Consider the following 24,423-nt stretch of genomic DNA (forward strand, 5'->3'; position numbering starts at 1 on the left):
AGCATTCTGTCCTGTTGTGCTGTTAACATGTCCTGTGTAGAGAGCACTGCCCAGTGGACTCATTATAGTGTTCTATACTATTTTTCTTATTGTCTTATGCTTTGAACTTTTAGACTTTCACCCCTTATGTGGTCCTTCATGCTGTACTCCTGTTATTCTATCTGCATATGTACAGTATAACAATAAAAATCTACATGACTTGACAATCTACTTGTTATACTTGAGGCACTGGAATTACTTTACCCAATTCAACCAAAAGTGTTTTTGAATCACTGCAACCCACAAAAGAGTCAACCAGCTGTACCTCATCTTGATAACCTGAATCAGCTGAATCAGTCCATTTCTCATGGGAGATAAACCAATTTTATCCAGTTTTCTGTTGTCACCTTCATGCCCCACAACCCCCTGTGCACTGTCTTTAGCCTACACTCTTAAAGATTCTTTATCTGTCTATGTAGCATGCTTTCTGGAAGCTAATAACCCTTAAAGAACCTTTGAAGAATCCTTTTTTCCCTACCAATCCTCCTTAGCAGTTCATACTGCTTGAAGTAATTGAAGCTGCAGGTACCTCTTGCTCCGCTTATTAACCACTTGCCTTGTTAAACTCTATCCGCTATTCTTCCAGATCCATTTTTGCACTAACCTCCAAACCCTGCTTTCTCATGCTCTAAGTATTACAGATCACACTAAGGACTGCTGAGAGGAAACCGCACAGGTCAAAAGACCTCACTAATCAGAAAGAGTATTAGTCATTTTTATTCTCCTTGCAACACTTTAACTGCAGCTACAACTTGGACAAGACTGACAATGCTGTAAAGACACACAAATGCCTCTCCACTTGCAACACCCTCCTCCATTTCCACCGCCCACGCTTCAGGCTGCTAGAGACTTTGCCAGTTTTTTTTTTTTTTTTGGAAGCTTAGGTGGCAGTCATTAGCACAGTTCTTCTTACCACACACTTCCATACAGACTCCTCCTACACAACTCTATATTTATGATCTTCCACCACCTGTCCCCTGAACTCATAACCTCACATCTCCTGAAGGAGACTCTAACCTCACAATTGGTCTCCTTTCTCCCATTTCTACCAAAAGTCCTTACATGTGCTATCTTTAATCAAACTTCTTTCTTGCTCTTATAGAATAACCTGCTGGATCCAAAACCATTTGTCTGGCATCAGAGCAGCCAGTCAACTAAGACTTCTTCACTGACTCTCACTGACAACCTGATATTTGCAAGAATGGGCAGCAAATCTGTCTCTTTTTTTGACCTATCTGCAGGTTTTAACATGGCAAACCATCAGAATCCTGCTTGTGATCTCTGCTGCCTCTTCCAAAATGTAAATGCCACAATCACAATTACATATACTTGAATCCATAACGGTCTTAGTGTCATTTTCCACATTAGCAATGGAGTATTTAAACCATGATGCAACTCAGAACCTTCAGTTAATTGTACAAATGCTGACTTTGTCCATCATCTGAAAATTGTAATGTTGAGATTACAGACGATTTAAATTATGTAGAGAAATTGCAGAATCAGATCAGGACCATTTTATGTAAAGTAAGCACCATAAACATTATATCACTATGTCAGTTTATTAATAATGTTAAATACAAAATATATTTAAGACCAAGGAAAATTTTTTAAAATATTTTTATATTTAAGATATATTCATGGATATTTTTAGATTTTAATCATATATACTCTAAGAATTATTATACATTTAAAAGAGTAAAAAAAAAAAAAAAAGTACAAACATTTTTCATTGGAATTTTGGCCTCCTTGTTTGGTTTCACAGTTTAGAATAACAAAGGATTCAAAGAAAATGAACATCAAACATCAGAAATGAACAAAATGCAAACCAAAACTAATACTCTGAAGTACAACTTGCCTGTAGCAGGAGAGACTTGGCAGGGTTAAAATTATAATCAATAATAATTACCACTAATTAATGCAGACATGTGTTACAAGTACACAAATAAAGGCGCATAGCTACAGGAGACTAAATGTATTCATATTCTTGCTAGTAACTTTAGTAGCCTACATGTTGGTCAGTATTATTCAGCAAACAGTAAAAAAAAATAAGCTGGAAGTTGATCTCTAGTTGATTACAGTATGAAAACACAATTCCTAAGCACAGTATAAAAGTACACGTGAGGGTGTTTGCTTTGGAATATAAATGTGACATACTCCAGACTCCAAGCCTTCCACATATTGACACAAATAGGCAACACTGTATTTGAATTTAAAATAAAAATATAGAAAAGACATCTGTCCGACACATTTGCTGAATCTCACTCTCCATTAGTAAATTAATAATCTAACGGCAGTCAAAGCAAGTGCTACAAACTGTCAGAAACGTTTCCCTGACAGACCTTTATTTTCAAAATCATTTCTTTTGAAAATAAATGATTTGATCAGTCCATTGTTAATTTACTGTCCAGTGTAATAGCTTGTAGGGACAAATGGCATCTTGCTGATCACTGCTGGTACCGTCTTCTTCCTCACCTCTACCTGAACAGGCGTTCCTATTTTACTGAAGCTTGTCTCCACATAACCCATGGCAACATTTTGCTTTAGGCAGGGAGAAGGGCATCCACTGGTGACCTCACCTATAAAAAAAAAAAAGGAGAAATGACGAGGCAAATTATTGAAAAATTGTAGAGATAAATCATTGAAAAGAACGAATAACTCCTCAAACTATAGCTTGACTAAGTGAATGTGTCTTAAATGAATGTGTCTGAATTGATGCATTCATACATATCATGGTTATGTTCATTAAAGATTTTAAAGCTTAGTGGTAAAAAATTAGCAATAATTCATACAGGAGTGTAGCAAAATACAGCTATGTTCTCCCGTCAGGTGACAAATATTGATTAGACTTTTTCCTGTAGTTAAAAGATTATTAACAGCAACTATAATAACCAAAATAATAGATGTTACAGTTCCAGAACTGTATTGAAATAAATGGCTACCATAATTATTGTGTGTCTATGTGTTCACATTACCTATAACTTTGCCATCGGGACTGAGGATGGGGGTGTGTTGTCGCACTGGTGGGCCGCTGGACATAAGTCCCACTCTTTTCCTCTGAGTCTTCGCTTTGATCTGTGGAACGATGACCTCAGCTCCAGGGAAATCCCTCGCCTGCCGACGACGCTTACCTACAACCATATGCAGTGGAATGATAAGTCCCCCAGAACATGTCAATTTAAACCACTAAAGAAATTATCTCATGCTCAAGAAAAAAAAAGCCTAGGCACATAACTACATATATCATTTCCCTTATGTGCTTTGGAAACACCCCTCAGCGCTTATGCAAACCCAACCTGACCCTGACCACCTTACATTTATTAATGTTCCACTTACAACATTAAGCTTCAACCAGCATATTTATAAATGTAATGCACATAAAGTAGGCAGATCCAAAATGTGCAGATATTCGCACTCTCGCACAGTCACTCATTTCATTCAGAAATACAGTATGCAGTATGAAGACACACCTATTGTCCATACGAGACTGGCTTCCACGGGTGTCGTAGTCTCGTCAATGTCATTGCCGTAGAGACAGAGTCCTGCTTCCAGTCTAAGGCTGTCTCTTGCACCAAGGCCAGCCAGTTTCACCTCACTATTGACCAGTAGTTTCTCCATCAACTCTACCACACTCCCACATGGAACTGATATCTGAAAGAAACACACTTTTAACAACATAAAATGCATATATAAGAAGATAAATCCGGTATAAACAAATATATATTATTTTCTATATAATATGGCTGCAAACACAATGTCCTATTCAGAAACAGAAAAACATTAAGTTTACTTATTAAAAGGTATGATATATGGACCATATGGACTTTTCCAATGGGTTTATAAAATCCTACGAGATTCAGGATGGGTTCTTATCAGGCTACCTCATTACTGCAGCTTTTATCCCTATTTTTACATAACACACCTCAACCCCATCCTCCCCAGTGTATCCACAGCGAGTGACCCTACAGCCCTGGATGCCAAACACTGGGGTCAAAACACTGGTCATAAAAGTCAGCTTGCTGAGGTTGTCACACACACCCTCCTGCAGCACCCGTGCTGTTGAAGGACCTACAAACACAAACAGAGAAATATGATTAAATATGCACATAAATGCCTGCTCATGTGATTATCTGTACACAGCTTTATGCACATATACACTGTGTGACCGCTCAGTCTTACCCTGTATAGCAATCAAACTCTCTTCCAAATACTCCAAATCGACAGCATGACCTGCAGCTTTAAACTCCTGCAGTTTGGCCTAAAAAACCAGCAGCAAACAGGAAATAAGTAAAAGAACCAACGAAGCTAACCACGAGCCCTCCAGCTCTAGTGCTATTAGACACAGCAACATTTCTGTTATTTTATTTTATTTTTTTAAATACTTCAACGTCACTACAGGGGATTATATATCCAGAGACATCCTATCAGCACAGGTCCTGTAGTTGGATGAAGAGCTGGAGGACGATTAACACAAAATATGCATGGAAAAGTGAGCTATAGACTCTGTAAACCTACAAGGCAGATAAAGAATGTAATGTCCAGTAAGTGTACACACAAGTGACACAATCATATCAGTAAGTTTAAAAAGACTGTTTTTAACTTTTTGACCACATTAACAGTTTCAGTCCATTTCCAAAAAGTTTCCCCACCCACAATGAAACACGAAAACAGCACAACATTACATGCTGGCTATGTGCACTGGGTGTCTCACTCGCAACCGTTACCTCATTTTTACCCTTTTCTTTTGTTTAGCAGTTGTTGATCACTCCAACATCCATTGGACTGCGACAATGAACATAAAACACATCCTGCATGCCACCATGTCACTTACTATACTATACAAATCAGTCAAACATGAAATTAAAAACCTAATACAGAAATCAGCATTGCAATGGTTTCTGCCATAAATTTCTTGGAATTGTATTTTTGAAATGGGTACGTTTTCTCTTATCCACACAACAGTGAGAAAAAGATGCTTCTAGATATCTCTACTGTGAAGAAAAGATTCAAAAAGATGTGTGTTCTGTGGTGAAAAAACCCATTTTAGTAAGGATGGTAAGGCAAAATAAATAATAATAGATACATTTTTAAATTTATCCATGTTAATGCGCACTAAGACGTATGACCTATGATATAACAAATGCTTTGTTATTTTTTAAATGCCACCCCAAAACAAACGATCACTGGAAAAAGGAAAGACTTTAATTGCAAATATATGATTAAATATGCCATTTTGGAAACATTTTTATGCAACATTTTTTGGCATATGTTTTATACCATTTGACCTATAGGGTAATGTAAGGTAACCCTCAAACAACAAACATTCAATCTGTATCCACCAGTTATGAAGGAAACAGCTCACGCCTAGAGAAAATTTTACCCAATGGTGTCCCTCTCAACTCTTGTCTCTCTCTGCCACTTACCTCCATATGAGCAGAGTCTTTGTCTGCACAGCCAGCATTGGACACCACATACAGATAACCCTGATCTGTCTTAGTCACTATCAGGTCATCTGTGATGCCCCCTTTATCGTTGGTGAAGAGAGACAGTGTGCCCTAGAAACACAGATCAGAGACTAGTGTTTGCCTCATTATAAAATTTTTTAAGGTGCCTGAAGCAAATCCACTGTTTATTCTTATTCACATAAACTCAACTGACAGGTCATGTTACGTTCCGACAGCGATTACAATTGCTTTATATTTCATCATAATGACACCACAAGAATGTAAATGTTCTGCTTTGTAGAGCACTTGATTTGAAATACATGCAAGCACTACTTCAAATTAAAGAATAATTATTTAACCAAATTAAAGGGTGTGTAGGTGTGCACTTGTGTTATCACCTGGTTGTCCTTCAGCTCTGCAATGTCTCCAACAATCATGGACTCCATGAACTTTACTCGATCTTTCCCATGGACTTTGGTCTAGAGGCAATAAGACACAAGCAAGCTTACTAAGGATAATTATGATGAAAGCAAATGCAGAGTAATTTGCACATTGATTACCACTTGTGTGGCTGACATACACTCAGGCCTAGTCCACACTAACACAGAGGAATTTGAAAATGTATATTTTCATATCGGCTCTCCAAAGGGGATAAATCTGAAAACATGTTCATGTTGTAATGTGGATAAATGATAAATAAGCCTGTTCGAAAACAATGCAACAAGATAATGGCATGCAAGAATATGAGTTTTATGCTCCATGTCACAGCAGAACAGATGTCGGAGTGGTGAAAAGCACAAAAAATTGGAAAGGTCATGAGTCAGACATCTAATACATGCCTGCTGAATGCCAATTTCTATTGTTCTGTTGTCATTGTGCATCTTTTGAGACACTGACTGAAAAAGTAGCCAAAACATAAAAACAGCATTTTCAACTTTCCCTGTGTTAGTGTGGACTCAATTTCACAGACCTGTAGCATGTGGCTGACATCGAAGATGGAGCAGTGTTGGCGTGTGTGGAGGTGTGAGTTGATGTGGCTGTCTGTGTACTGCACAGGCATGCTCCATCCCGCAAATTCCACCATTTTACCCCCATGAGCTCTGTGGAATTCATAGAGAGGGGTTCGCTTCAGAGCCGCCTGTACGGACAGAGACAGACATAGGACAACCATTTTCTAGCAGCACATTCCTTGTATATGCATGATGTTTAAGTTTAAAAACGATATTTAGATAATGCTGAAAAAAATCTTGACAATGATAATGAAAAAATTTTGAATTAAAATTTAGATAATGCTGAAAAAATCTCACATACTGAACATGTGATGTGTGTATGTGTATATATCTTTCTATATTATCTGTTGCTGTGCATTTTATACGCATTCTATGTATTATTGTTCAAAAATAACAAATGAACTGAACTGAGATAATATAAAAGAAACTTTTTTCCCCAAACCACTTTATTGGCTGTATCCCACTTAATGTTTACAGAGCAATAAGTAATTCATTAAGTGGTATCATCGCTAATGCTACACACACACATACACACAGAGTGTGCACTCTAAGAACTGAAAACTGACCTTTGGGCCCTGAAACTGATTTATCAGCCCGTGTACGGTCACCTCAATCTCAGAAGCGCTTTGAAACCCTTTACAGAACATGCTGAAAGCAACATGCGCAGCCAGGGTGAGACAGAGACTTTCTAACTCCAATTAAGCAATACAAACTGAGTGAATGGCACATGCACTTCCTTTGTGCAGATGAATCATGTTTTACTGTCTACAGGTCTTGAAAAATTAAAATACTGTTTTGAACTTGAAGCTACAGGATGTAGGAAAATGCTACTGCAAGCTATTCATAGAAGAATATTTTGTAAAGTGGGCTGTGCTGTGCCCTGTCCACTGTGCAGATTAATCTCATGGCTGCGAGTGCCAAGTCCATTGACGTGAACTAGACCACTAACTCTAGCTAGCTATCTAAAGTACAGTGCAGTTAACACCATCAGTGTGTTCTCTGTGTATTTTATTATTTAGTCAGTGTACTGTATTTTGTTTTCCAGCCTTTTAAAATGCTAGACAAGAGATAAACCACAGAGAAATATATACACTCACCAGGGCGAGTAAAATCAGGAATCATACATACAAATACAAATCATACAAATTCCACAATGAGGATAAATTCGTTGAATGTCACTTACTAGCTTTCAACCAAACTCGATTACTCGTGTTATAGTATAATATTAATTCTCACTCTGACTGACTGTCGGTTCTTGTCTGTTAGAGCATGATGACATTTGACTAATTCTGACCGACCTGACACAGCGCTGACTGTGAATTACTAATTCAGGACAACTCACAGTAGCTCAGCAACATCTTATCATAGAGTATTCTTTTGTCCCTGACTCTGTAATTACATTTTTATTTTTCAGTTTCCACAAAACGAGCATACACATTGTAGCTGTAAGAGAAATTACATTTACAAGAGTACAAGATTGACATTGATGTTCATTCTTTCATTGATCTTCAGTTACTTTTGGAAACACTTCCACGTGCTCCTGCCGTTCCTAATAGCTAGCTGGCTGGTTAACTAGTAAACAGACCCAACTAACTTTGTAATATCACTAAGTTTAGATGTAGCACTAACTTGGATATTTTTATAGAAATATTTAAAAGTTTCTGTTTTAATTTGAAAAGTGGAAATTTAGCACCATGTTAACAAAATGAGACCTATCATCTCTTATCTCCTCACACTGTGTTCTGTGTTGCCTGATAGGTTCAGTTTGAGTAAAAGGCATCCACTGCACCATACTTTTTGTTCAACCAGTGTAGTCTATCATCCAGGTCTTCTTTTTTTAAATTTCTAGTGAGCACACTAGACAGTTATGTACACTCAAAAACCATCTATCACACACAGTGAGGCAGAAATCCATTCATTATCTCTGATACTGATATGTGCTTTTATTCATAATCAGGGCTGCAAGTCAATGCAAGATAATAAGTACAGTGAGAAAGACTTTTATTGAGACAGTATACATTTTAGTAATGCCTGTATGTGTGTGTGTGTGTGTGTGTGTGTGTGTGTGTGTTCATTTTTTTATTTTTTATTTTTGGGTGGAGGGGGACCAAAAGTCCATTATTATTAAAAAAGAATAATAATAATAATAATAATCCTAAAAGAGCAAAAGGGTTTTTTTGGTTTCTGAGGTTAAGGTTGGATTTAGGTGTAGATTTATTATTAATTAGCTGCATTAATAACTAAGAATTACTAAATAACTGGAAGGTCCTCACAGGGACAGTAAAACAAACGTGTGTGTGAGTGAGTGTGTCTCTGTGTGTGTGTGTGTGTGTGTGTCTGAAAGAAAGAGGGAGAGATGGGGGGTTATTTGACTTTTTTTTTTTTTTAATTTATCCACTCGCTTCTGTCAGAAAGCTGCGCGAGCCTGTTTCTGCTCTCGCGCTCTTCACGGTGCAGCAGCTCGCGCGGACTGAGGCACAGATGCCGCGTTCCTCGCGCATGAACGCTCAATGCACAGCAACCACACTGAATAGCCTTTCATATGGACAGTGCTGCTGCAGGAAAAACCCGGATTCGCTGTGGGAATTTCTCGCTTGCTGTCATCAAAGGCTCGACACTACCGATTGTTTTTTCGCTTCTTAACTTGGATCTTGCACGAATTATTTCTCAGCTTCCATAACCGTGGCAGTCGCGAGACAACCGAGTAGCGATGATCCTGTTTCCACGCCTGTTTGCACGCTTTCAGAAAACTTTGTGGATTCCCTCAACCCCACCCCCTGACTTACCTCGGTTGTCCCGTGTCTCTCCTGCTGTCCTGTTCTCCCAGCAGCTACAGCAGTCTGAAGGAATCCAGCCGAAAGCCGGCCCCGGAGCCCAGCGCGGCCGCTCACGAGCCCTCGCGCCAGCATTGCGTTTCCCTCAGCACTGCAGCTCTGATAACTCCTGACCAACCTGTACGATGATCCAGCGCGCGCTCCTGTGGACTCCGCTCTCGCTGCTTCAGCGTCAAGAACAGGGAGCGTTCAGTGCGGGGAATCCTGGGATATGTAGTTTTCCTAATCCACCTCGGACTCCTATTCCTTTAACCTTCTCGATCACGCATTATGATTTTATCGCCCTCTTACGGTGTCGCCCAACATGTCGCCCAACTAACCAACGAGTAAGAGGTCCCAGAAAGTCTTTAAAGGCCAGAGCTGGAGACAGACATACAGATAGATAGATAGATAGATAGATCACTTTATTCATCCCAGAGGGAAATTCACTTATTACCTATTACAGCATCACAGAGATTTAGAAAAAGTAATATAATATTATATGCTATTAAGACAGTCACACATTTGAAGCAAATCATTTGATCAAAGCATTTGACACTCAGCTCTATTCTAACTTCTGCTGGACAATAAACATAAAAACCACCTCGTGTCCACCTCATGTGCACCTCGTGTCAACTGAGTGCCTCACTGAGACGCTTGCTCATTTCTGCACCCGGAGCAGATCTAGGGTCAGACCTTTAGTGGTGTTCAGCCCCAATGAGTGTGCCATGCAAATATACAAAGCAGTAGCTGGTTTGCATTTTTCATTACGATAGTCGATTGATTACTGTTACTTTCCCAAAAACACCACCAATGTTGATTTCTAAAACTAGCAAAGCAAGAAATAAACCAAACTGATCCTGGGGTACTGTAACAATTTTACCTGCTTGGGACATGTGTCCTTATCCCCTAAATCAAAAGATAAATCACTGCTGCTTGGGCTTGGTGTTCTGCTGTTCTTTCTCTGTCTCTTCATTTGTTATCTCTTTGACCTGTACTGCTTCCCTCTTTTCAGATATCACTCCGGGCTGCTGGTCTGGTCTCTCCATGGACTAATCCTGTTCCTCTTTCTCTCTCTCTAAACTAACTAGGAAAGTATTTCTAAAGAGGATGTCATGTTTAGAATCAAGTCCATTGATATGTTGTTTTTTTTTTCGTCTTCCAAACAGTTTAGCTAATCATTTGTGATCTAGTCTCACTCTCAGATGGTCTGTCTGTGAGTCTAAATCGAAGTGGGGTGAGAAAGATGCATGAAAGGATAAAATTTGTGGTACACTGCATTAATGTGCCCAAACAGTACTACTTTCCTATTAAAACTGTCTTGTGTTCACTACTTGTAACGCCCCCCCCCCCCCCCCCCCCCCCCAAAAAAAAAAGCTTTAATTATTATGAAGGTCAAACATTTAAATTCACAAAACCCATGAGGCTTTTTTTATGCTCATTGCCCACAATTCACTCAGTTTTTAATTTGTCAGCACGCCACTACTGCACATTTACGCACATGTAGCGTGAAAATACTTGATGTGAGATGTGAGAGAGACATAAACTTCTCACATATATATAGTGGCATGAAAATAACATGCCAGATATCTAGATAAACAAACCACATCAGCTTAAGATTAGACAGACATTGTACAAGATGTTGTAAAAAACATATTTCAGTTAAATTAGAAATAGACCTAGCCAAAATAATATTTTTGCCTAGACGTTAGAAATTAAATAAAAGAGGTTTATTTTTACTCATACATTGTTTTTTTTATTTGTAGGCCTATACATAAGACCAAGTTTAAGACTCAGTCTTACATTACAAAACACATAAGGTCTTTTGATGCTTGCATACTTAGTGTCATTTATTTTTGTTTACTATAACTGTATCATCGTTTGGCCCAGAATCTATTAATATATGCCACATGCCCTCCTGCTTTACTGCGGCTATTTTGGGTGCGGGAATGCTGAACTGCCCCACACTGCCTGCACATACTGGTGACAAGTAGAAGGCATGAAACAGGGCAAGCTGTTTCATACTGTACACTATACTTAATCTGTCTCTCTGTTGAAGAGAATTAAAAAATTGTACTATTGGTTGAGTTTTAAGAAAGCTATATTGTAACTGAATTTTAGTGTGATGTGACATTTCCATTATACTGGTGGGTTTATGAGGCTCTTGATTTGGGATTAGAAACAGGTCTGGATCTTTCTTCACAGTGTTGGATGAGGATGCACTCCCAAGGTAAGATCTGGATTCCAAAGTTTTTAATAACATAGAAGTTGTTCTAAGGAAATATAAAAAGGTCTAGGAAATGATTACTTCTGCAGGAATAACAAGTTAAGAGGGAGAACAAGAGAACAAGTTAAGAGTTCTCTCGGTTTTGTTAGATGAGGGCTCCAGAGTGTCTGTGGTGTAAGCATCAGTTTCACAGCCCAGTTTCACAAATGTGCTAAAATGTTAACACCTTTTTATGTATATATATAAAATTATAGCATGCTCAGAATGTTTAGTTTTTTTGTTTTTGATTTCCAAAGGTGTTACAGTGCAAACATCTCTTTGTACACTCATGTATCATTAATAATATTCAAATTGTATGTTACTTCCAGCATTGATAAATATATCCTCTTTCAGCCAATATGTCACTGTGTCTAGATTTTGATTGTGTCTAAAGTAGTTGGGTAATTAAATTGATACAAGTCATTTACTTAAATTGTATTTACATTTTTTCCCACAGGGCACATCATAACTTATTATATTACAGTATTATAATCTTAGAAAGAAGAAGTTAAATCTAGAACTTGAAGGATTCTCTGGTTTGTTCCTCTGGAGAAACCCTTAAATGTTTTCTCTATCTCAGGGTTCCAAGTTACGAAGCAAAAAATCCTTGAGGAACCATTTTTTTTTCTAAGAATATATAGTATATATATATGATTGTTAATATTTTCATATCAAAGACAACCCCTCCATAGGCCTCCGTTATGGGGGTGAAATGATCTAATGTTTAATATGTGTATCATGGTCTGGGAAAGCCCCTCACACAGTGACGTATTGACATTTTCTACTATATATAGTTCTGAAAACTGCAGACTTTCCTGAACTGAAATATGTTTCTTTGTTGCATGTATCTCAATTGGAAGTAAAGTTCTAGCATGTTTATTCCTAGTTACCCCAAAAATGAAAATGGAGAAAATTGCATTTAGAAGATTCCATTCAAATTCCATTGAAAGACCCCAACACACTGACTGTCTAAAAGCACCTACTATTTATTTGTTTAATTTACATTTCATTTTATTAATCCTCTGTAGGCAGACTGACCGTCTTTACAGCCGTGTTTGTTAAACAGACTCAAGGTTATAAATGAAGTGAAAACATTTTGTTTTGGTGATATACATCTATATCAGACAAGATTGTCAGGAGATGCCACAGCCATCCATGGAGCCCAAGAGAGCAAATTTGCCATGTTCTCTGGGTGGGAGAAATGGCATTGCTCTCTCCCCTGTTGATTAAAGTTACACTAGTCAGTGGACATCTGTGAGCTCATGTATGCAGAAGAGTGCACACTGAGTGTGCTCAGTTGCCCTGTAATGTAGCATGAGCAACAGTTAAAAAAAAAACTATGGTGACTGGCTTCACAGGTCTCGGAGGAAGCACGTGTTAACTTACATCCTCCCTGGTTGGTAGCAGTCATGTGATAAGGGAGAGCTAGTTAGTGAGTGGTAATTGGCAAATGACAAGATTAGTAGAAAATTAAGTAAAAACAACAAAAACTATTTTGGTCAAAACCCAAATTTTCATAAATCAAGAATTCAGCTACAGCAACATCTGATGGGTTTTCCTAAGCTGCCACAAATATCTGTCCTTTTCTGAAGCTTCAGTTGTACAGTTTACATGTGAATACTTAAACTTTTGTTCTCTGAGCAGTAGTTTCGGTCAGGTCTCCTCCATCTCCTCCTTCAGCATTTGTACCTATCAGTGATAAAGACATGACTGAGATTGAACTGCACGCTGTGGACTCCATCAGTGACCTGCACCGCACACACCCTGAACAACAGAGCAAAGGTAGTGGCATGTGTTGGTGTCAATCTGTGATTAAGAAACAACTAAAGCTGATCTCAACTTGCACAGTCACACATACAATAATACTAGGCATTGGGTGTGTTTCTTTATTTTCTTAACAATCAAAAGCACTTTTGTCTCTGTCAGGTGTCCGACCTCCACGCCCACAACCTCCATCCATCAATGGGAACCTGCAGATGATTGACAGGCCAGTTGTCTGTCAAACGGGGTATCGAATGAGAAGATCCCATTTGAGTCAACTCAGAGATATGTGGACTTCCTCCAAGTGGCGCTACTCTTTCACATGTGTGGCTGTAATGCTGATCCTTCTCACCGTCATTCTCATCTTTAGCTTTTTAGGTGAGAGAATCTCATTTTATATTTTATATCTTGTTTCCATTCTCATGTTAATTATCTTTTATTGCATTTATTTCATAGCTATATTCAGGGAATAAATTAGGATTTTCAAAGAATGGAGACTTCACAGCAAAACAAATTTGGTGTTAGGCCTATGTCTGTCCAACCAACATTTAAATTTTCTGTATCTCTCACATTTCATGGGATTTTGGAAAAACCAAAAACTAATTCATAATTTCTCCCTAAAGCTTCACTTATATGCACAATTTGCCCATATAATATTGTTGTTCATTATAGCTTTCGTGCAAATATAGCATTTTCATTCTTATTGTATTCTTTTTTTTTTTTAAAGGATTTTGTCCAAAAGGGTTATTTGTAAATTAATCATATTTAAAGGTTACACAAAAATAACCTGTTTAGACTAAAGACTGGAAAAAGTGCAATAAAAATAATGGTTTAATCAAATAGCGTGCCTGATTTAGATTTTAAAATTTTGACCTCTAAAGTAGAGGTCAATCAGCTGTAGTAAAGGAAATATTTGCTAGCGTCTCAGTGCTTATAATATAGCTTTTTATGAACTATAACTGACAAAAGCCAGATCTGACCTCCATCTTGTGCTGGTCATATGAGGTCCATTGCAAACAATCCAGTGTTAAACAGTCCATTGAGTTTTACTGTAAAGAGTCAAATTGTATAATTCCTGTTTTACAGTCTAGATCTGTGTGTGTGTGTGTATGTTACTCCTCTAGTCCAGCAGAGCAGAACTCTACACAGGCTAGCTGAGGCTCTGAGGCAAAGGCAAGAAACAACAGATGAAATGTCCATCATCTTTCAGGAGCTCCAGGCTCTGCGCAGAAACCTGACGGCACTGAAGATCAGACACTGACCACGCACAAACATGCACAGACATCTTGAATACGGTTGATGATCCTGTGTATGTAAAGCAGTGTACCAGGGCCAGTCCAAAAGCTTGTCAAGATCAAAATTCTATCAACATGGGATCTCAAAAATTACAGACACACTCCACAGGTTGTGACTGACTATAAAACAATCTTAATGACGCAGTGGTAATGGAGTGTATGTTTGTGGATGTGTTACAGATTGCCAGTTAGAATCTAGTCTAGTAGACCTTCTTCTAAGCACCAGTTGGAGTAGGTAGTTGGAGACTGAGATTCAGTAAAGTGGACTACAGCTACATTTTGAATTTGAACTCATTAAGTCTTTTAAACAGCTCCTTATTATGTATTAAATAACGCTGGATTTATTCAGTGTATCTGCTTTAGTATACTGATGATAAGAGTGACAGCAGAGTTAGTTAAGCACATAACATGTTACAAAGCAAGCTCAGTATGTGCCCAGGAAATTACTACAGATTACTCCACAGTCAGAGTTCAAGGAACTGTATAGATACATTTTGTTCTTAAGTTACAAATTATGCAAATGCAGCCTCAAAATGCACAACAGTGGTTCTTGAGGTCCAATTTTGTATCTCAATGTTCCTCTAACTAAAGATACAATGACACATCATATGTAAGCATTTGTACCTTAAAATCCCACTTTAGTACTGTTCTGATAAGTGTGGAGTATCACTATAAAAGAACACATCTAGTATGTAAGGGGGAAAAATAAGAAGAAACTGAGAAAATGAGTTTTATAGACATCTGATATAAAGGACCAGATAATCACCAAAAACTGCTCTGCAACTAACCTTACCATATGGACTCTAGCAAAAGCAGTGTGTGATCATGAGACCATCCAAATTTATGGTCATCTCCAGAACGAGTACTGTTTAAGATCAGGTAAAATAAGCGCAGGTAAAAATAGACTCTAGAACAGCACGCTATCTTAGAGAGATTTGATCAAAATGTGCCAATAAATACTATTGCTTATTAAAAAGTTGTACATATTATAAAACAAGTACATAAGGACCATGTGTTATTTAGATCAGAAATAGTTGTATTTTGCATAAACAATAAAAAATGATAAAAGACTGCTTTGTGCTGGAACTGATTTATTAGGGGTAAAAACTAGTACACTTTTCAGAATTTGATTTAAAATTCAAAATTTAAAACAGGATATGAAAGAGGTGTTAGCACTAGCTTCACTTCACATCCATGATGTTCTCCTCACACTGCTCTCCACTCCATCCTTCATAGCACACACATTTGAATTTTGACCTCAGGTCATGGTCATGTTCACTCCTAGTGTTGAACTGGGCAATCATGTGACCCGAATGAGGGTTGCGTCTCACGCAGCGACCATTAGCACGGCACACGCTCTTGCTGCAATGTGCCACACCCAGACGCAGAATGTTCACGTACACACCCAAGACCGTGCGTATGTAGTTCCGGAGAAGAATACACTGGTGCTAATGTGAGAGAGAAATGAGATGCTATAACACAACAAAATCAAATCTGAGCACTGTATAATATAGCACACACTCTCCTAGTTTCATTTTCTGTGAAATGTATATGCACTGATAATTATACTTCATAAACAAGAACTTATTTATAATAACTATTATCAACAATAGAATATATACACATGCTGACCTTGGACTTGGCAAACCACATTTCACCCCACAACACCACACCTGCAGCACCTAAAGACGCAATCTCACCAAGTGTGTTCTCCAGATCAGTCTGTAATAAAACAGAGATGTACACAGTACAATCGAATACTTTCTGAAATGCCCGATTCAACTGTGTGTAACAGAGAGACTAATTCGAAATGTTATAGGAAGTCAAGCAACTGTTTAAGTAGTTCTTTATATAATTATTAGCCATAATTCAGTAGTACCAACCAATCACAAGAAAACTGGAGCATGTACTCTGCTAGAGTAACATATTTTTTACCATCAGGATTGTGTTAAATAAATCACCATTACTGAAAGTGTCCAAGTGGGAGAACTCAAGTCTTTAAAGTCTAATAATTTAGTGAGTGGCATGGTCTGGTAGCATTGCCACCGCACAGCTGTGTGAATAAAAGAAAGAATTCACTTTTAGTCATTCATTCATTGTTAACAGCTATTTCTTGGTTTGTGCTGAACTGAACATATTGCAGAGCTACAGCTGAGGTTTTCTTTCAACATTAAAAATCAATCCTGTGCATTTATTAAAAATATAAATGTATTTAATGTGTGGGACTTTGTGGGTTGGAGAAAAATAAAACAAAGCCAGCAATCTGGTGCTACAAATCAATCCTTGCCAAAGTTATTGGGCATAGGAATCCAATCTGAGCTGGTGATAAAAATGACTTCTGCTAGTGACAAAATTAAGAATGATCCATACCCAGCACTTTCTGAGCTCTAAAGGCAGAGTGAACTATGTTAGACACTAGTTAATCAGCCACACCTTTGAAGCTGGGGGTCTATTCTGTCTAATAAGTCTTAATTTGACTTCAGAAGGATTAGAGTTATGGTTGTTGTGTTGTTTGGTTATGTTACAGATTCTCACACCCCCTAAAGGGATTCCAATCATTATGGGTGCCTTTACTTTTACTTCCAATGCTCAAACTGATTCATACTTGGATACTTTGATTTGAAATTAATTCTTTCAAATCACTAAACAGGTGCTTAGAAATAAATTAGGTTCTTAGCAACACCCAACCAATAAGAACAACTGCTGTTCATTTTCGTCTTTTGCCAGTTTTGTCCTGTGCTTGTTTTCAGGGGTGGATTTGAAGGGAACACTGAAGTGAGGGGCTGTAAATGTAGATTTCACATTTCAAAACAGCTACTGAAGCTTTAACTAACTTCCACAACAACTGCAAGTACTTTTCCAGTTTTAATATCTCAGAGAAATTTAATGAAAGACAGCACTGCATCAATTACAAGAACGGTGTGCATTTGCGAGTATACCTGGTTTAAAAAGTGCAGAGTTTTTGTAAAGGCCACTCTTGCATAAGGTAGAATGGGAAGTCGAGGAGCGTCACGTCCATGCTGCGATGCCACTCGGAATGCCTCGAGTACACGGTGTCTTACCATAAGCCGTGTGTTTGGGTGTCCTGCTAGCTCATGGTGCACATATACACTTGGGTAGAGTGCAGTGGACTGCCGCCATAAAAATGCCAGTTTGTCATTTAGTGCCTCTGTTCCAGGTTTGCACTGCCCGGTGTACCCACTTTCTTTTGCCCCGCGGTCATTATAGCAGCCAGGGTATCCATAAAACCCCCACAATCCCTTGGGACGAGCCTTGACTCCAAGTCGCAGAGTTTCTTCCATAAACGATTTCGCTGCTTTCTCAAACTCAGCCGTTGCCAGTGATGTTACTTCCTCCTCAGACATGTCTGGATGTTTCTCTCTTACCAGTTGCTTAGACAGATCATTGTAGGCCTGTCGGGTTCCGTAGTTGCGGACCCACAGAGGTTGCCACTTCTCCCAGTCCACCACAGCCAACCCGCTGAAACTCCGCCGCATAAGTGCAAGTATCTGTCCCTCTGACAGTGCAAGGTGACTGTCAAGATTGCCGTTCTGAGGAACCCCGCCATTCACACTCAAGCCCTCGCGATTGATGTAGGGATACAAACCAAGTCGGCGTTCGTAAAACAGACTTATGTTCTCACCTCTGAATCTCTGTTCTGCATTGTGTATGATGCCATACTCCTGCAGGGGCAGTGAAACCCCGAACACACGCTCGCATTTTGAAGTGGGCATGTTCCATACCACAGAGAAACCATGTTTCCTGATGACAGAGTCACTGTCTGAAACAGTGTCACCTGGAAACACGGTGAAGGTCAGGGGCAGGAGGAGGGAAAGCAGCAGAGAGGACCCGCAAAACATGATGGCTCCTCCTGTAGAACAGACACAGCTCAATCACACATCTAATTTAAAAATATCCAACACAAGTACATAACCAGATTTAACAAAATTCATGTAAATCATTTTCGCTGTTTTAGACACTCCCAGGGACACCAAGTCAAACACAAATCAATTCAAATCTTTATTTATAAATACAAAGAGCTATGCAGGGCAGTATGGTGGCACAGCAGGTAGTATTGCTGCCTCACAGCTTCAGGGTCGCTGGTTTGATCATAGGATTACTGTCTGTGCAGAGTTTCTCTGCATGTTCTCCCATAGTGCAATACACAAAGAATACACCTAAGAACATATGTATCCAACTTGTGTAAATCTGAGTATGAATATGTCTGATGTATGCAGGTGAGGTAAGATGAAAGGTAATGTCCCATAAGGTGTGTGCTGTCCATATATGTGGAAAATTATCAGCTAGTCCTGGTTCCGTTAAGAATCTGAATTGCTTGTGGAAAACTGTCAATTCAACAAACTAGCATGATCGTACTTGTGTAAATAAGTAAGAAGTGGAAGAGAGAACTCCTTGCAGGGATGAAGACCAAACCACACATGTAAATGGTATCTGGGTGGAAGCCTTCATTGAAATCAGTGTAGATAAAGGAATATTGGAAAATCAGCCAGACTGAAAACAGTGTGGTTATTAGCACATATATTTTATTAAATAATAAAGTTGGAAAATTATTCAACCAGTCAATAAACATAATTAGTACTGGTATTCATTGCTGGCAACAACTAGTTTTGGATCAGGTGACTTCAGTGGCTTTTACACATTCTATACCACAATGACTAGCACCAATAAGTTATTTATAGTATGACACAAAATACAGATGGTTCTCAGGGACCCCAGACAGTCCACTTGTTTGTTCTCTGCCAGCTCCCAACATGCCTGGTTTGGGAAACACTGGCCTATAGGAGGATAAGCAAAGACTCTGCAACTACTAAGAATATGTAACCAACCCTCAGCAGACAGCAGTTATTGTGGCCTATGAATATTTAACAATACACTTATTGATGCATAAACTACTTCAAAAGAGGACACTGGAAAAAAGTTATTGCACTTTATTATTAAAACGCAATACAGTAAAACCATTTATCTATTTTAAATGTCTTGGCAGTGATATTTGGTACAAAGTCAACATGACTGGACATGTTTAAATAAAAAATTGGAAAACTTTATATGATATATTAAGGCACATTCAGTTTCAGTATTCTGATCACATTTCACAGAGATGTCTATCCTGACCATCTAAGATGAAATACCCTGAGACGTAGCATGACAGTCCTTAAACGAAATTCCTTGCCTGGGAGGTATCATGATTTAGATTTACAGGTTCTGAGGTGTATGTGTGTGCAAGTGATGTGTGTCTACATCAGATGTTCTTGTGCATCCAGAAGACAGGCAGTCCTCGATTATCTGTGTATGGTGTCTGTTCCAGAGTCTGTTCAACAGGAACCCATGAAGATGGGGGAAGAGCTGGGGCAGGTGGAGGGACAGAAGAAGGGGAGGAGCGAGATGGAGAAGGAGGAAGTGTCGGTGGTGGAGGAGGTGGCTGGACTGCTGAAGAAGAAGGAGAAATGGAGGAAGGATGAGAAGGAGATGTTCGAGCGATTGTGTTTGGTGGAAGAGGAGGAGGAGGTGGTGGAGGTAGAGGTGGAGGTGGAGGGGGATTAACGTTGGGTGCCGCAGTATTACTCTTCGTCTTCTTCTCTCCATCCCGCTCATTCTCAGCTGTCCTGCAGAACTTATGCAGTAGTTCCATTGGCACGAGGGAAGCCAGCGTGCCCACGTTCTGAACAGGTCGTGAGAGCACAAAGCCCAGGTGGGCATAGAAGTGCTGCTTATCGTGGGTGGTGAGGTAGAGCCGAGTGAAGCCTCTGGTGCGGGCATAGCGCTCCACTCCCTCCATCAGCACCCGGCCATAGCCTCGCCCCCGCAGCTCATCTCGCACCACCACTGATTCCACAAATGCACTGCGGCTGCCTAGCACACGCGATACTCGGGCATGCCCAATCAACATCTCACCCTCCAGGAGGACAAGACATGCTGGGTAGCTGTCGCTAGACTGGCGGAGCGAGTGGAGCCGTGCTCCCATGCTGCGCTGCCACTGGGCGTTCAGAAGTTCGGCGCATGCCTCCAGAAGGTCCCAGCGATGGTGAAGGGGGACGATACGAACAGTTGAAGTGCTAACGTCGCCGTCACACCTGCACACATGGCCATGGGCAGGGGTCAGCACGGGGATCAAGGTTTAAGAGCTTTAAAATGACATTTGGATTGCAGTGGGGTTCTGTTAGAACTGGCGCAACAAGCTGTTTCTGGCTTTCTCAAGTGAGACATGCAGTGAGTTAAGCAATGCAAGAGGTTGGTGGCATATGATAGAACGCAACATTTGAGACCAAGGCAAGCTCTGACACCATCAAGACAAGAACAGAACAGAGTTGCATCTCACATTCTGTTCCATATATGACTTTACACATCTCTCTTTTGCAAACTGTTGGTCTTGCAATTATTTGTGTTCCCTTTTCGCCAAAAATGATGACCACAGAAGGACAGTGAAGGAACTCTTTTCCCCTGACAGTTGAAGATGCTATAAGCAAAATAACACCTCCTGGTCACAGAAATGACTGGCATACTAGAGAATTCATACACAGTCGTGCTCTTTAGTGGAGTAAAGCTGCTGCTATACATAATGCATAGTCCATAAAGTACACGTTTGGCTTTTAATTTGAATTAGTAATTAAATTATAACTAATTGATAACATAATCTGGCTGAACAGTGATTTTTTTTTCATTTATTGTTCCAAGTCTATTAAAAACCTACCCAAATGTCTCACAATGGTATTTCAAGTATAACCAGACAACTTTTTCCATAGCATTTAAACCGTTATGTGATACAAAAAGAAAACATTATTAGGAATGTCAGACAAGTAAAGTCAGAATTTACGAGAAAAATGAGAGTTTAAAATTTCCATCTTAACTTGTGCTGTTGAAATGACAATTCTGCATTTACTGAAAGTAAATTTGAATTAAACTACAAGATTTACTAGAAGTAAATGTTTTTTTATTACCATGTTACAATTTTACTAACCAACAATGCACCACATCTCATTCAGTCCAGTCCTATTTACACCAAAGAGTCATGCGTTAAGTCTCAAACTCTCACTAAACTATAAAATTAAGGCTAACTTGTGCAAAAAGAAAGTAAATGCCTCCAGACTTACCTACAGTGATGTGTGTATAAAAACAGCAAGACTAAACTGAACCACACACACTCTTTCACACCAAGAAGAAGGCGTCAGAATCAGGAAATAGACTGCCTTTAGGTACATGACAGTGTTTAGCATCTCTGTTTGCTGATTTGAGATCAGTTCAACTGAAGCTATTTTCATTTTAAAAAAGTTAAGTGGTTAACAGAAGTGTGGACAAGTGGTGAGAAAAAAAAAAGAGGGTTGAGAGAAAACTCTAGTCAGACATTGTGACAAGATACCACTCAGACAAGCTGACATGCATATGGATGTTTAAAAATGAGAACATGTTAAAGAGTTCAGGTCAGATATATAGGAGCAGTGTTTCTCAGGCCTGGTCCCAATGAGAGTTTTAACTTCAGAAAGGCTTGTAATTGAAGTCAAGTGTGTTAGAAAAAAGAAAACACTTTAAAATGAAGTGGAACCAACCTGCAAAAAAGCACAAAGTGTATCCATCTGCAAGGCATGTGCTAATATCATGGTTGCATGATAGACAATGTTGTTCAATGTATACCTATTACTAATGCCACAAATATCAGCTCTTACTTATAGAATAAAGACAGGCTAGCTTAGCCATATTTATAAAAATATAATGTAACAGTTTTAGAGACAGTGATAAAAGAATAGTTTATACAGAGCTCTGATGATGACATTTCTTCTTAATAAAATAATGCATATGTACGAATTCGTAATGCATGGGAACAAGCTCTGTCATCTTATGTTTATACTAGCAAGCAACAAGTTGTTTGGAGTTTGACTCTTGTGGGTGAGTACTACCCACTGTTTTTTTTTTTTGTTTTTTTGTACAATGAGAAGCAGCAGTAGAATCGGCATAATCCATGACCTACAGCCCACTATACAATTTATACACATCATTTTTGTTTAAAATACAGTTAAGTTAAATTTCCATGTTACGTGCTAGCTTCATTCTTTCTCGGTCGACAGATTAGCAAAGCAAGCTTACTTTACTACCTACTTACACTCACCAGAGGCACCAATACTTCTCTGACACTTCCTTCCAAGATTTATTTTTTATTCGTAATATCTCTATACACATTTAATGAGGTTGGATATGAATAAGAACCACGGTTATACGTTTTTCTTCCAATTTTGCGCATCAAACAGTAAATGGGAACTAACTAAAGTTGTGTGTGGTGAAGTGAAGAAATGTCAGACCATGTCAAGAGACCATCCATCCATCTTCTGTATCCTACACAGGGATAAGAGAGACTATCCCAGGGCACAAAGTGGGGGACACCCTGGACGGGGGGTGCCAACCCGTCGCACGGCACTATCGCACAGAAACCCCTAAAACACAGGAACAACATACAAACTCCACACACACACAGGTGAGAATCAAACCACCAACCCCGGAGGTGTGAGGCAAACATGCTAACCACTAAGTCACCACTGGAAAGCCACTATATACCCACAAGCAACCATATAGCCATTGGAGCCAATTGTTTGGATTTGTCTCAATTCTTAAATCATGACTCCATGTTGCGCACACGTGCAGAAAACGAATGCACGTCTGCTGCTTTATTGCTTGCAAGTATGAACACAGGGGCAGTCACGGCCACGCATTAGGATCCAGTTTCCATGTGGTACAAAGTTGTGATCACTCCTTATTATTATTATTATTATTAAGAAAGGATATCATGAGTGTATGCCCTTTAACATGATGTGAAAATTTATTATCAGTACCAGTGCCATTTGTTCTAGTACTACAACAAATTCCAGTTCAACAGCATCAAAACACACTATATGTAGGAAGTTTAAACAGCATAGGAAATTCCTCATACTACTATTTCACATACTTCTAGCTGACTTTATCCTACTTTCCATAATAACTGTGGCAGCTTTAGGTCAAACATTGCTTATAAAGTGGCAGCTGTTGTGAAAAGTGACCACAAGAGGGCGCTGTAAATTAAATTAAAAAAAAAAAAAAAAAAAAAGGCGTGAACTCGTGAAGTGAACTTTTTCCTAATATGGTCTAACCTCGGTGTTAGCACAAGAAGTAACGTCTAATAATAATAATAATAATAATAATAATAATGATAATAATAATAATAAAACCCACCAAATATTAAACTAGTACTGGTAGCCTTGTGAGCTAGCTTTAGTACTTAGACTAGTTTTAGTCTCAGTGTTTATGAAGAAATGCCATTCATATCAAAGCTGCAGTTTAGCTAACACTCACTCCAGGCTGTCTAACGCATTCAACATATTTTAATTAAATTTAAAAAAAAATCTTACTATCTGGTTTGAATTTAATTGTGAAACTAATCTGCACTTTGACTGTAAGTCACTACAAATCCCGTGTGCATTCCTCCTGCACTAGCGTTACAGCATACAGCTAGTGATCACGTGATCACAGTTTACCCACATGTTCAGTTTGTATTCTCCTCTCAGTGGTCACACATCTGGAGCCAGACACACATTTCTGAAGAAAGGATCCCAGCTCGAGGTTAATCACTCATCACATTACACAAATCACGCCGATTTGTTCCAGTCTCTCTGGGCAGATTTCTGACAGCAGAGTCACGGCAAGTGTGTGCAGAAGAGCTGCGCTCTGAGGCGGAGACTGCACCACAGCGCCCTCTAGCCGCCTGGAGGAGAATGTGCGCAGAAGAGCGGCGCTCTGAGGCGGAGACTGCACCACAGC

General features: G+C 39.1%; 3 protein-coding genes across 5 annotated transcripts; 1 reads left to right on the top strand and 2 right to left on the bottom strand.

The window, feature by feature from the left end:
• Positions 1–1,761: 1,761 nt before the first annotated feature.
• On the bottom strand, positions 1,762–9,508 carry amt (aminomethyltransferase). The gene is made up of 9 exons (XM_026919625.3): positions 9,277–9,508; positions 6,451–6,618; positions 5,879–5,959; positions 5,460–5,591; positions 4,216–4,294; positions 3,959–4,104; positions 3,507–3,687; positions 3,012–3,167; positions 1,762–2,615 (listed from the first exon to the last, which is right to left on the bottom strand). The coding sequence occupies exons 1-9, from the start codon at positions 9,397–9,399 to the stop codon at positions 2,437–2,439; spliced, it is 1,245 nt and encodes a 414-aa protein (XP_026775426.1). The 5' UTR covers positions 9,400–9,508; the 3' UTR covers positions 1,762–2,436.
• A 1,744-nt stretch (positions 9,509–11,252) lies between these two features.
• si:dkey-20d21.12 (uncharacterized protein LOC556245 homolog) lies at positions 11,253–15,652 on the top strand. Its single transcript, XM_034306715.2, has 4 exons — positions 11,253–11,533; positions 13,214–13,351; positions 13,496–13,708; positions 14,455–15,652. Exons 1-4 carry the CDS (start codon positions 11,515–11,517, stop codon positions 14,589–14,591), a joined length of 507 nt encoding a protein of 168 aa, XP_034162606.2. The 5' UTR covers positions 11,253–11,514; the 3' UTR covers positions 14,592–15,652.
• A 44-nt stretch (positions 15,653–15,696) lies between these two features.
• Positions 15,697–24,343, bottom strand: hyal3 (hyaluronidase 3). 3 transcript variants are annotated; one of them, XM_026920073.3, is made up of 4 exons: positions 24,145–24,323; positions 17,565–18,496; positions 16,258–16,347; positions 15,697–16,073 (listed from the first exon to the last, which is right to left on the bottom strand). In XM_026920073.3, exons 2-4 carry the CDS (start codon positions 18,483–18,485, stop codon positions 15,807–15,809), a joined length of 1,278 nt encoding a protein of 425 aa, XP_026775874.1. In that variant the 5' UTR covers positions 18,486–18,496; positions 24,145–24,323; the 3' UTR covers positions 15,697–15,806. The 3 variants fall into 3 exon arrangements, with proteins under 3 accessions (XP_026775874.1, XP_026775873.1, XP_053092371.1); XM_026920072.3 differs by lacking the exon at positions 24,145–24,323 and adding an exon at positions 21,735–24,135; XM_053236396.1 differs by lacking the exons at positions 15,697–16,073; positions 16,258–16,347; positions 17,565–18,496 and adding an exon at positions 19,560–20,717 and having other exon boundaries at positions 24,145–24,343.
• Positions 24,344–24,423: the final 80 nt, after the last annotated feature.

Source organism: Pangasianodon hypophthalmus, chromosome 8 (assembly GCF_027358585.1).
Source record: "Pangasianodon hypophthalmus isolate fPanHyp1 chromosome 8, fPanHyp1.pri, whole genome shotgun sequence".
NCBI lineage: Eukaryota > Metazoa > Chordata > Actinopteri > Siluriformes > Pangasiidae > Pangasianodon > Pangasianodon hypophthalmus.

Excerpts from the sequence above, each read along its gene's own strand:
- amt (XM_026919625.3), bottom strand. The coding sequence starts at position 9,399 with ATGCTGGCGCGAGGGCTCGTGAGCGGCCGCGCTGGGCTCCGGGGCCGG. Across the intron at positions 4,295-5,459 it reads AAGACTCTGCTCATATGGAG|GCCAAACTGCAGGAGTTTAA; the intron begins GTAAGTGGCAGA and ends CTGGTTTTTTAG. Across the intron at positions 3,168-3,506 it reads CAGTCTCGTATGGACAATAG|GTAAGCGTCGTCGGCAGGCG; the intron begins GTGTGTCTTCAT and ends ATATGGTTGTAG.
- si:dkey-20d21.12 (XM_034306715.2), top strand. Across the intron at positions 13,352-13,495 it reads CCCTGAACAACAGAGCAAAG|GTGTCCGACCTCCACGCCCA; the intron begins GTAGTGGCATGT and ends TGTCTCTGTCAG. Across the intron at positions 13,709-14,454 it reads TCTCATCTTTAGCTTTTTAG|TCCAGCAGAGCAGAACTCTA; the intron begins GTGAGAGAATCT and ends TTACTCCTCTAG.
- hyal3 (XM_026920073.3), bottom strand. The coding sequence starts at position 18,485 with ATGTTTTGCGGGTCCTCTCTGCTGCTTTCCCTCCTCCTGCCCCTGACC. Across the intron at positions 16,348-17,564 it reads CTCTGCACTTTTTAAACCAG|ACTGATCTGGAGAACACACT; the intron begins GTATACTCGCAA and ends GTTTTATTACAG. Across the intron at positions 16,074-16,257 it reads TGTGGTTTGCCAAGTCCAAG|CACCAGTGTATTCTTCTCCG; the intron begins GTCAGCATGTGT and ends CTCTCACATTAG.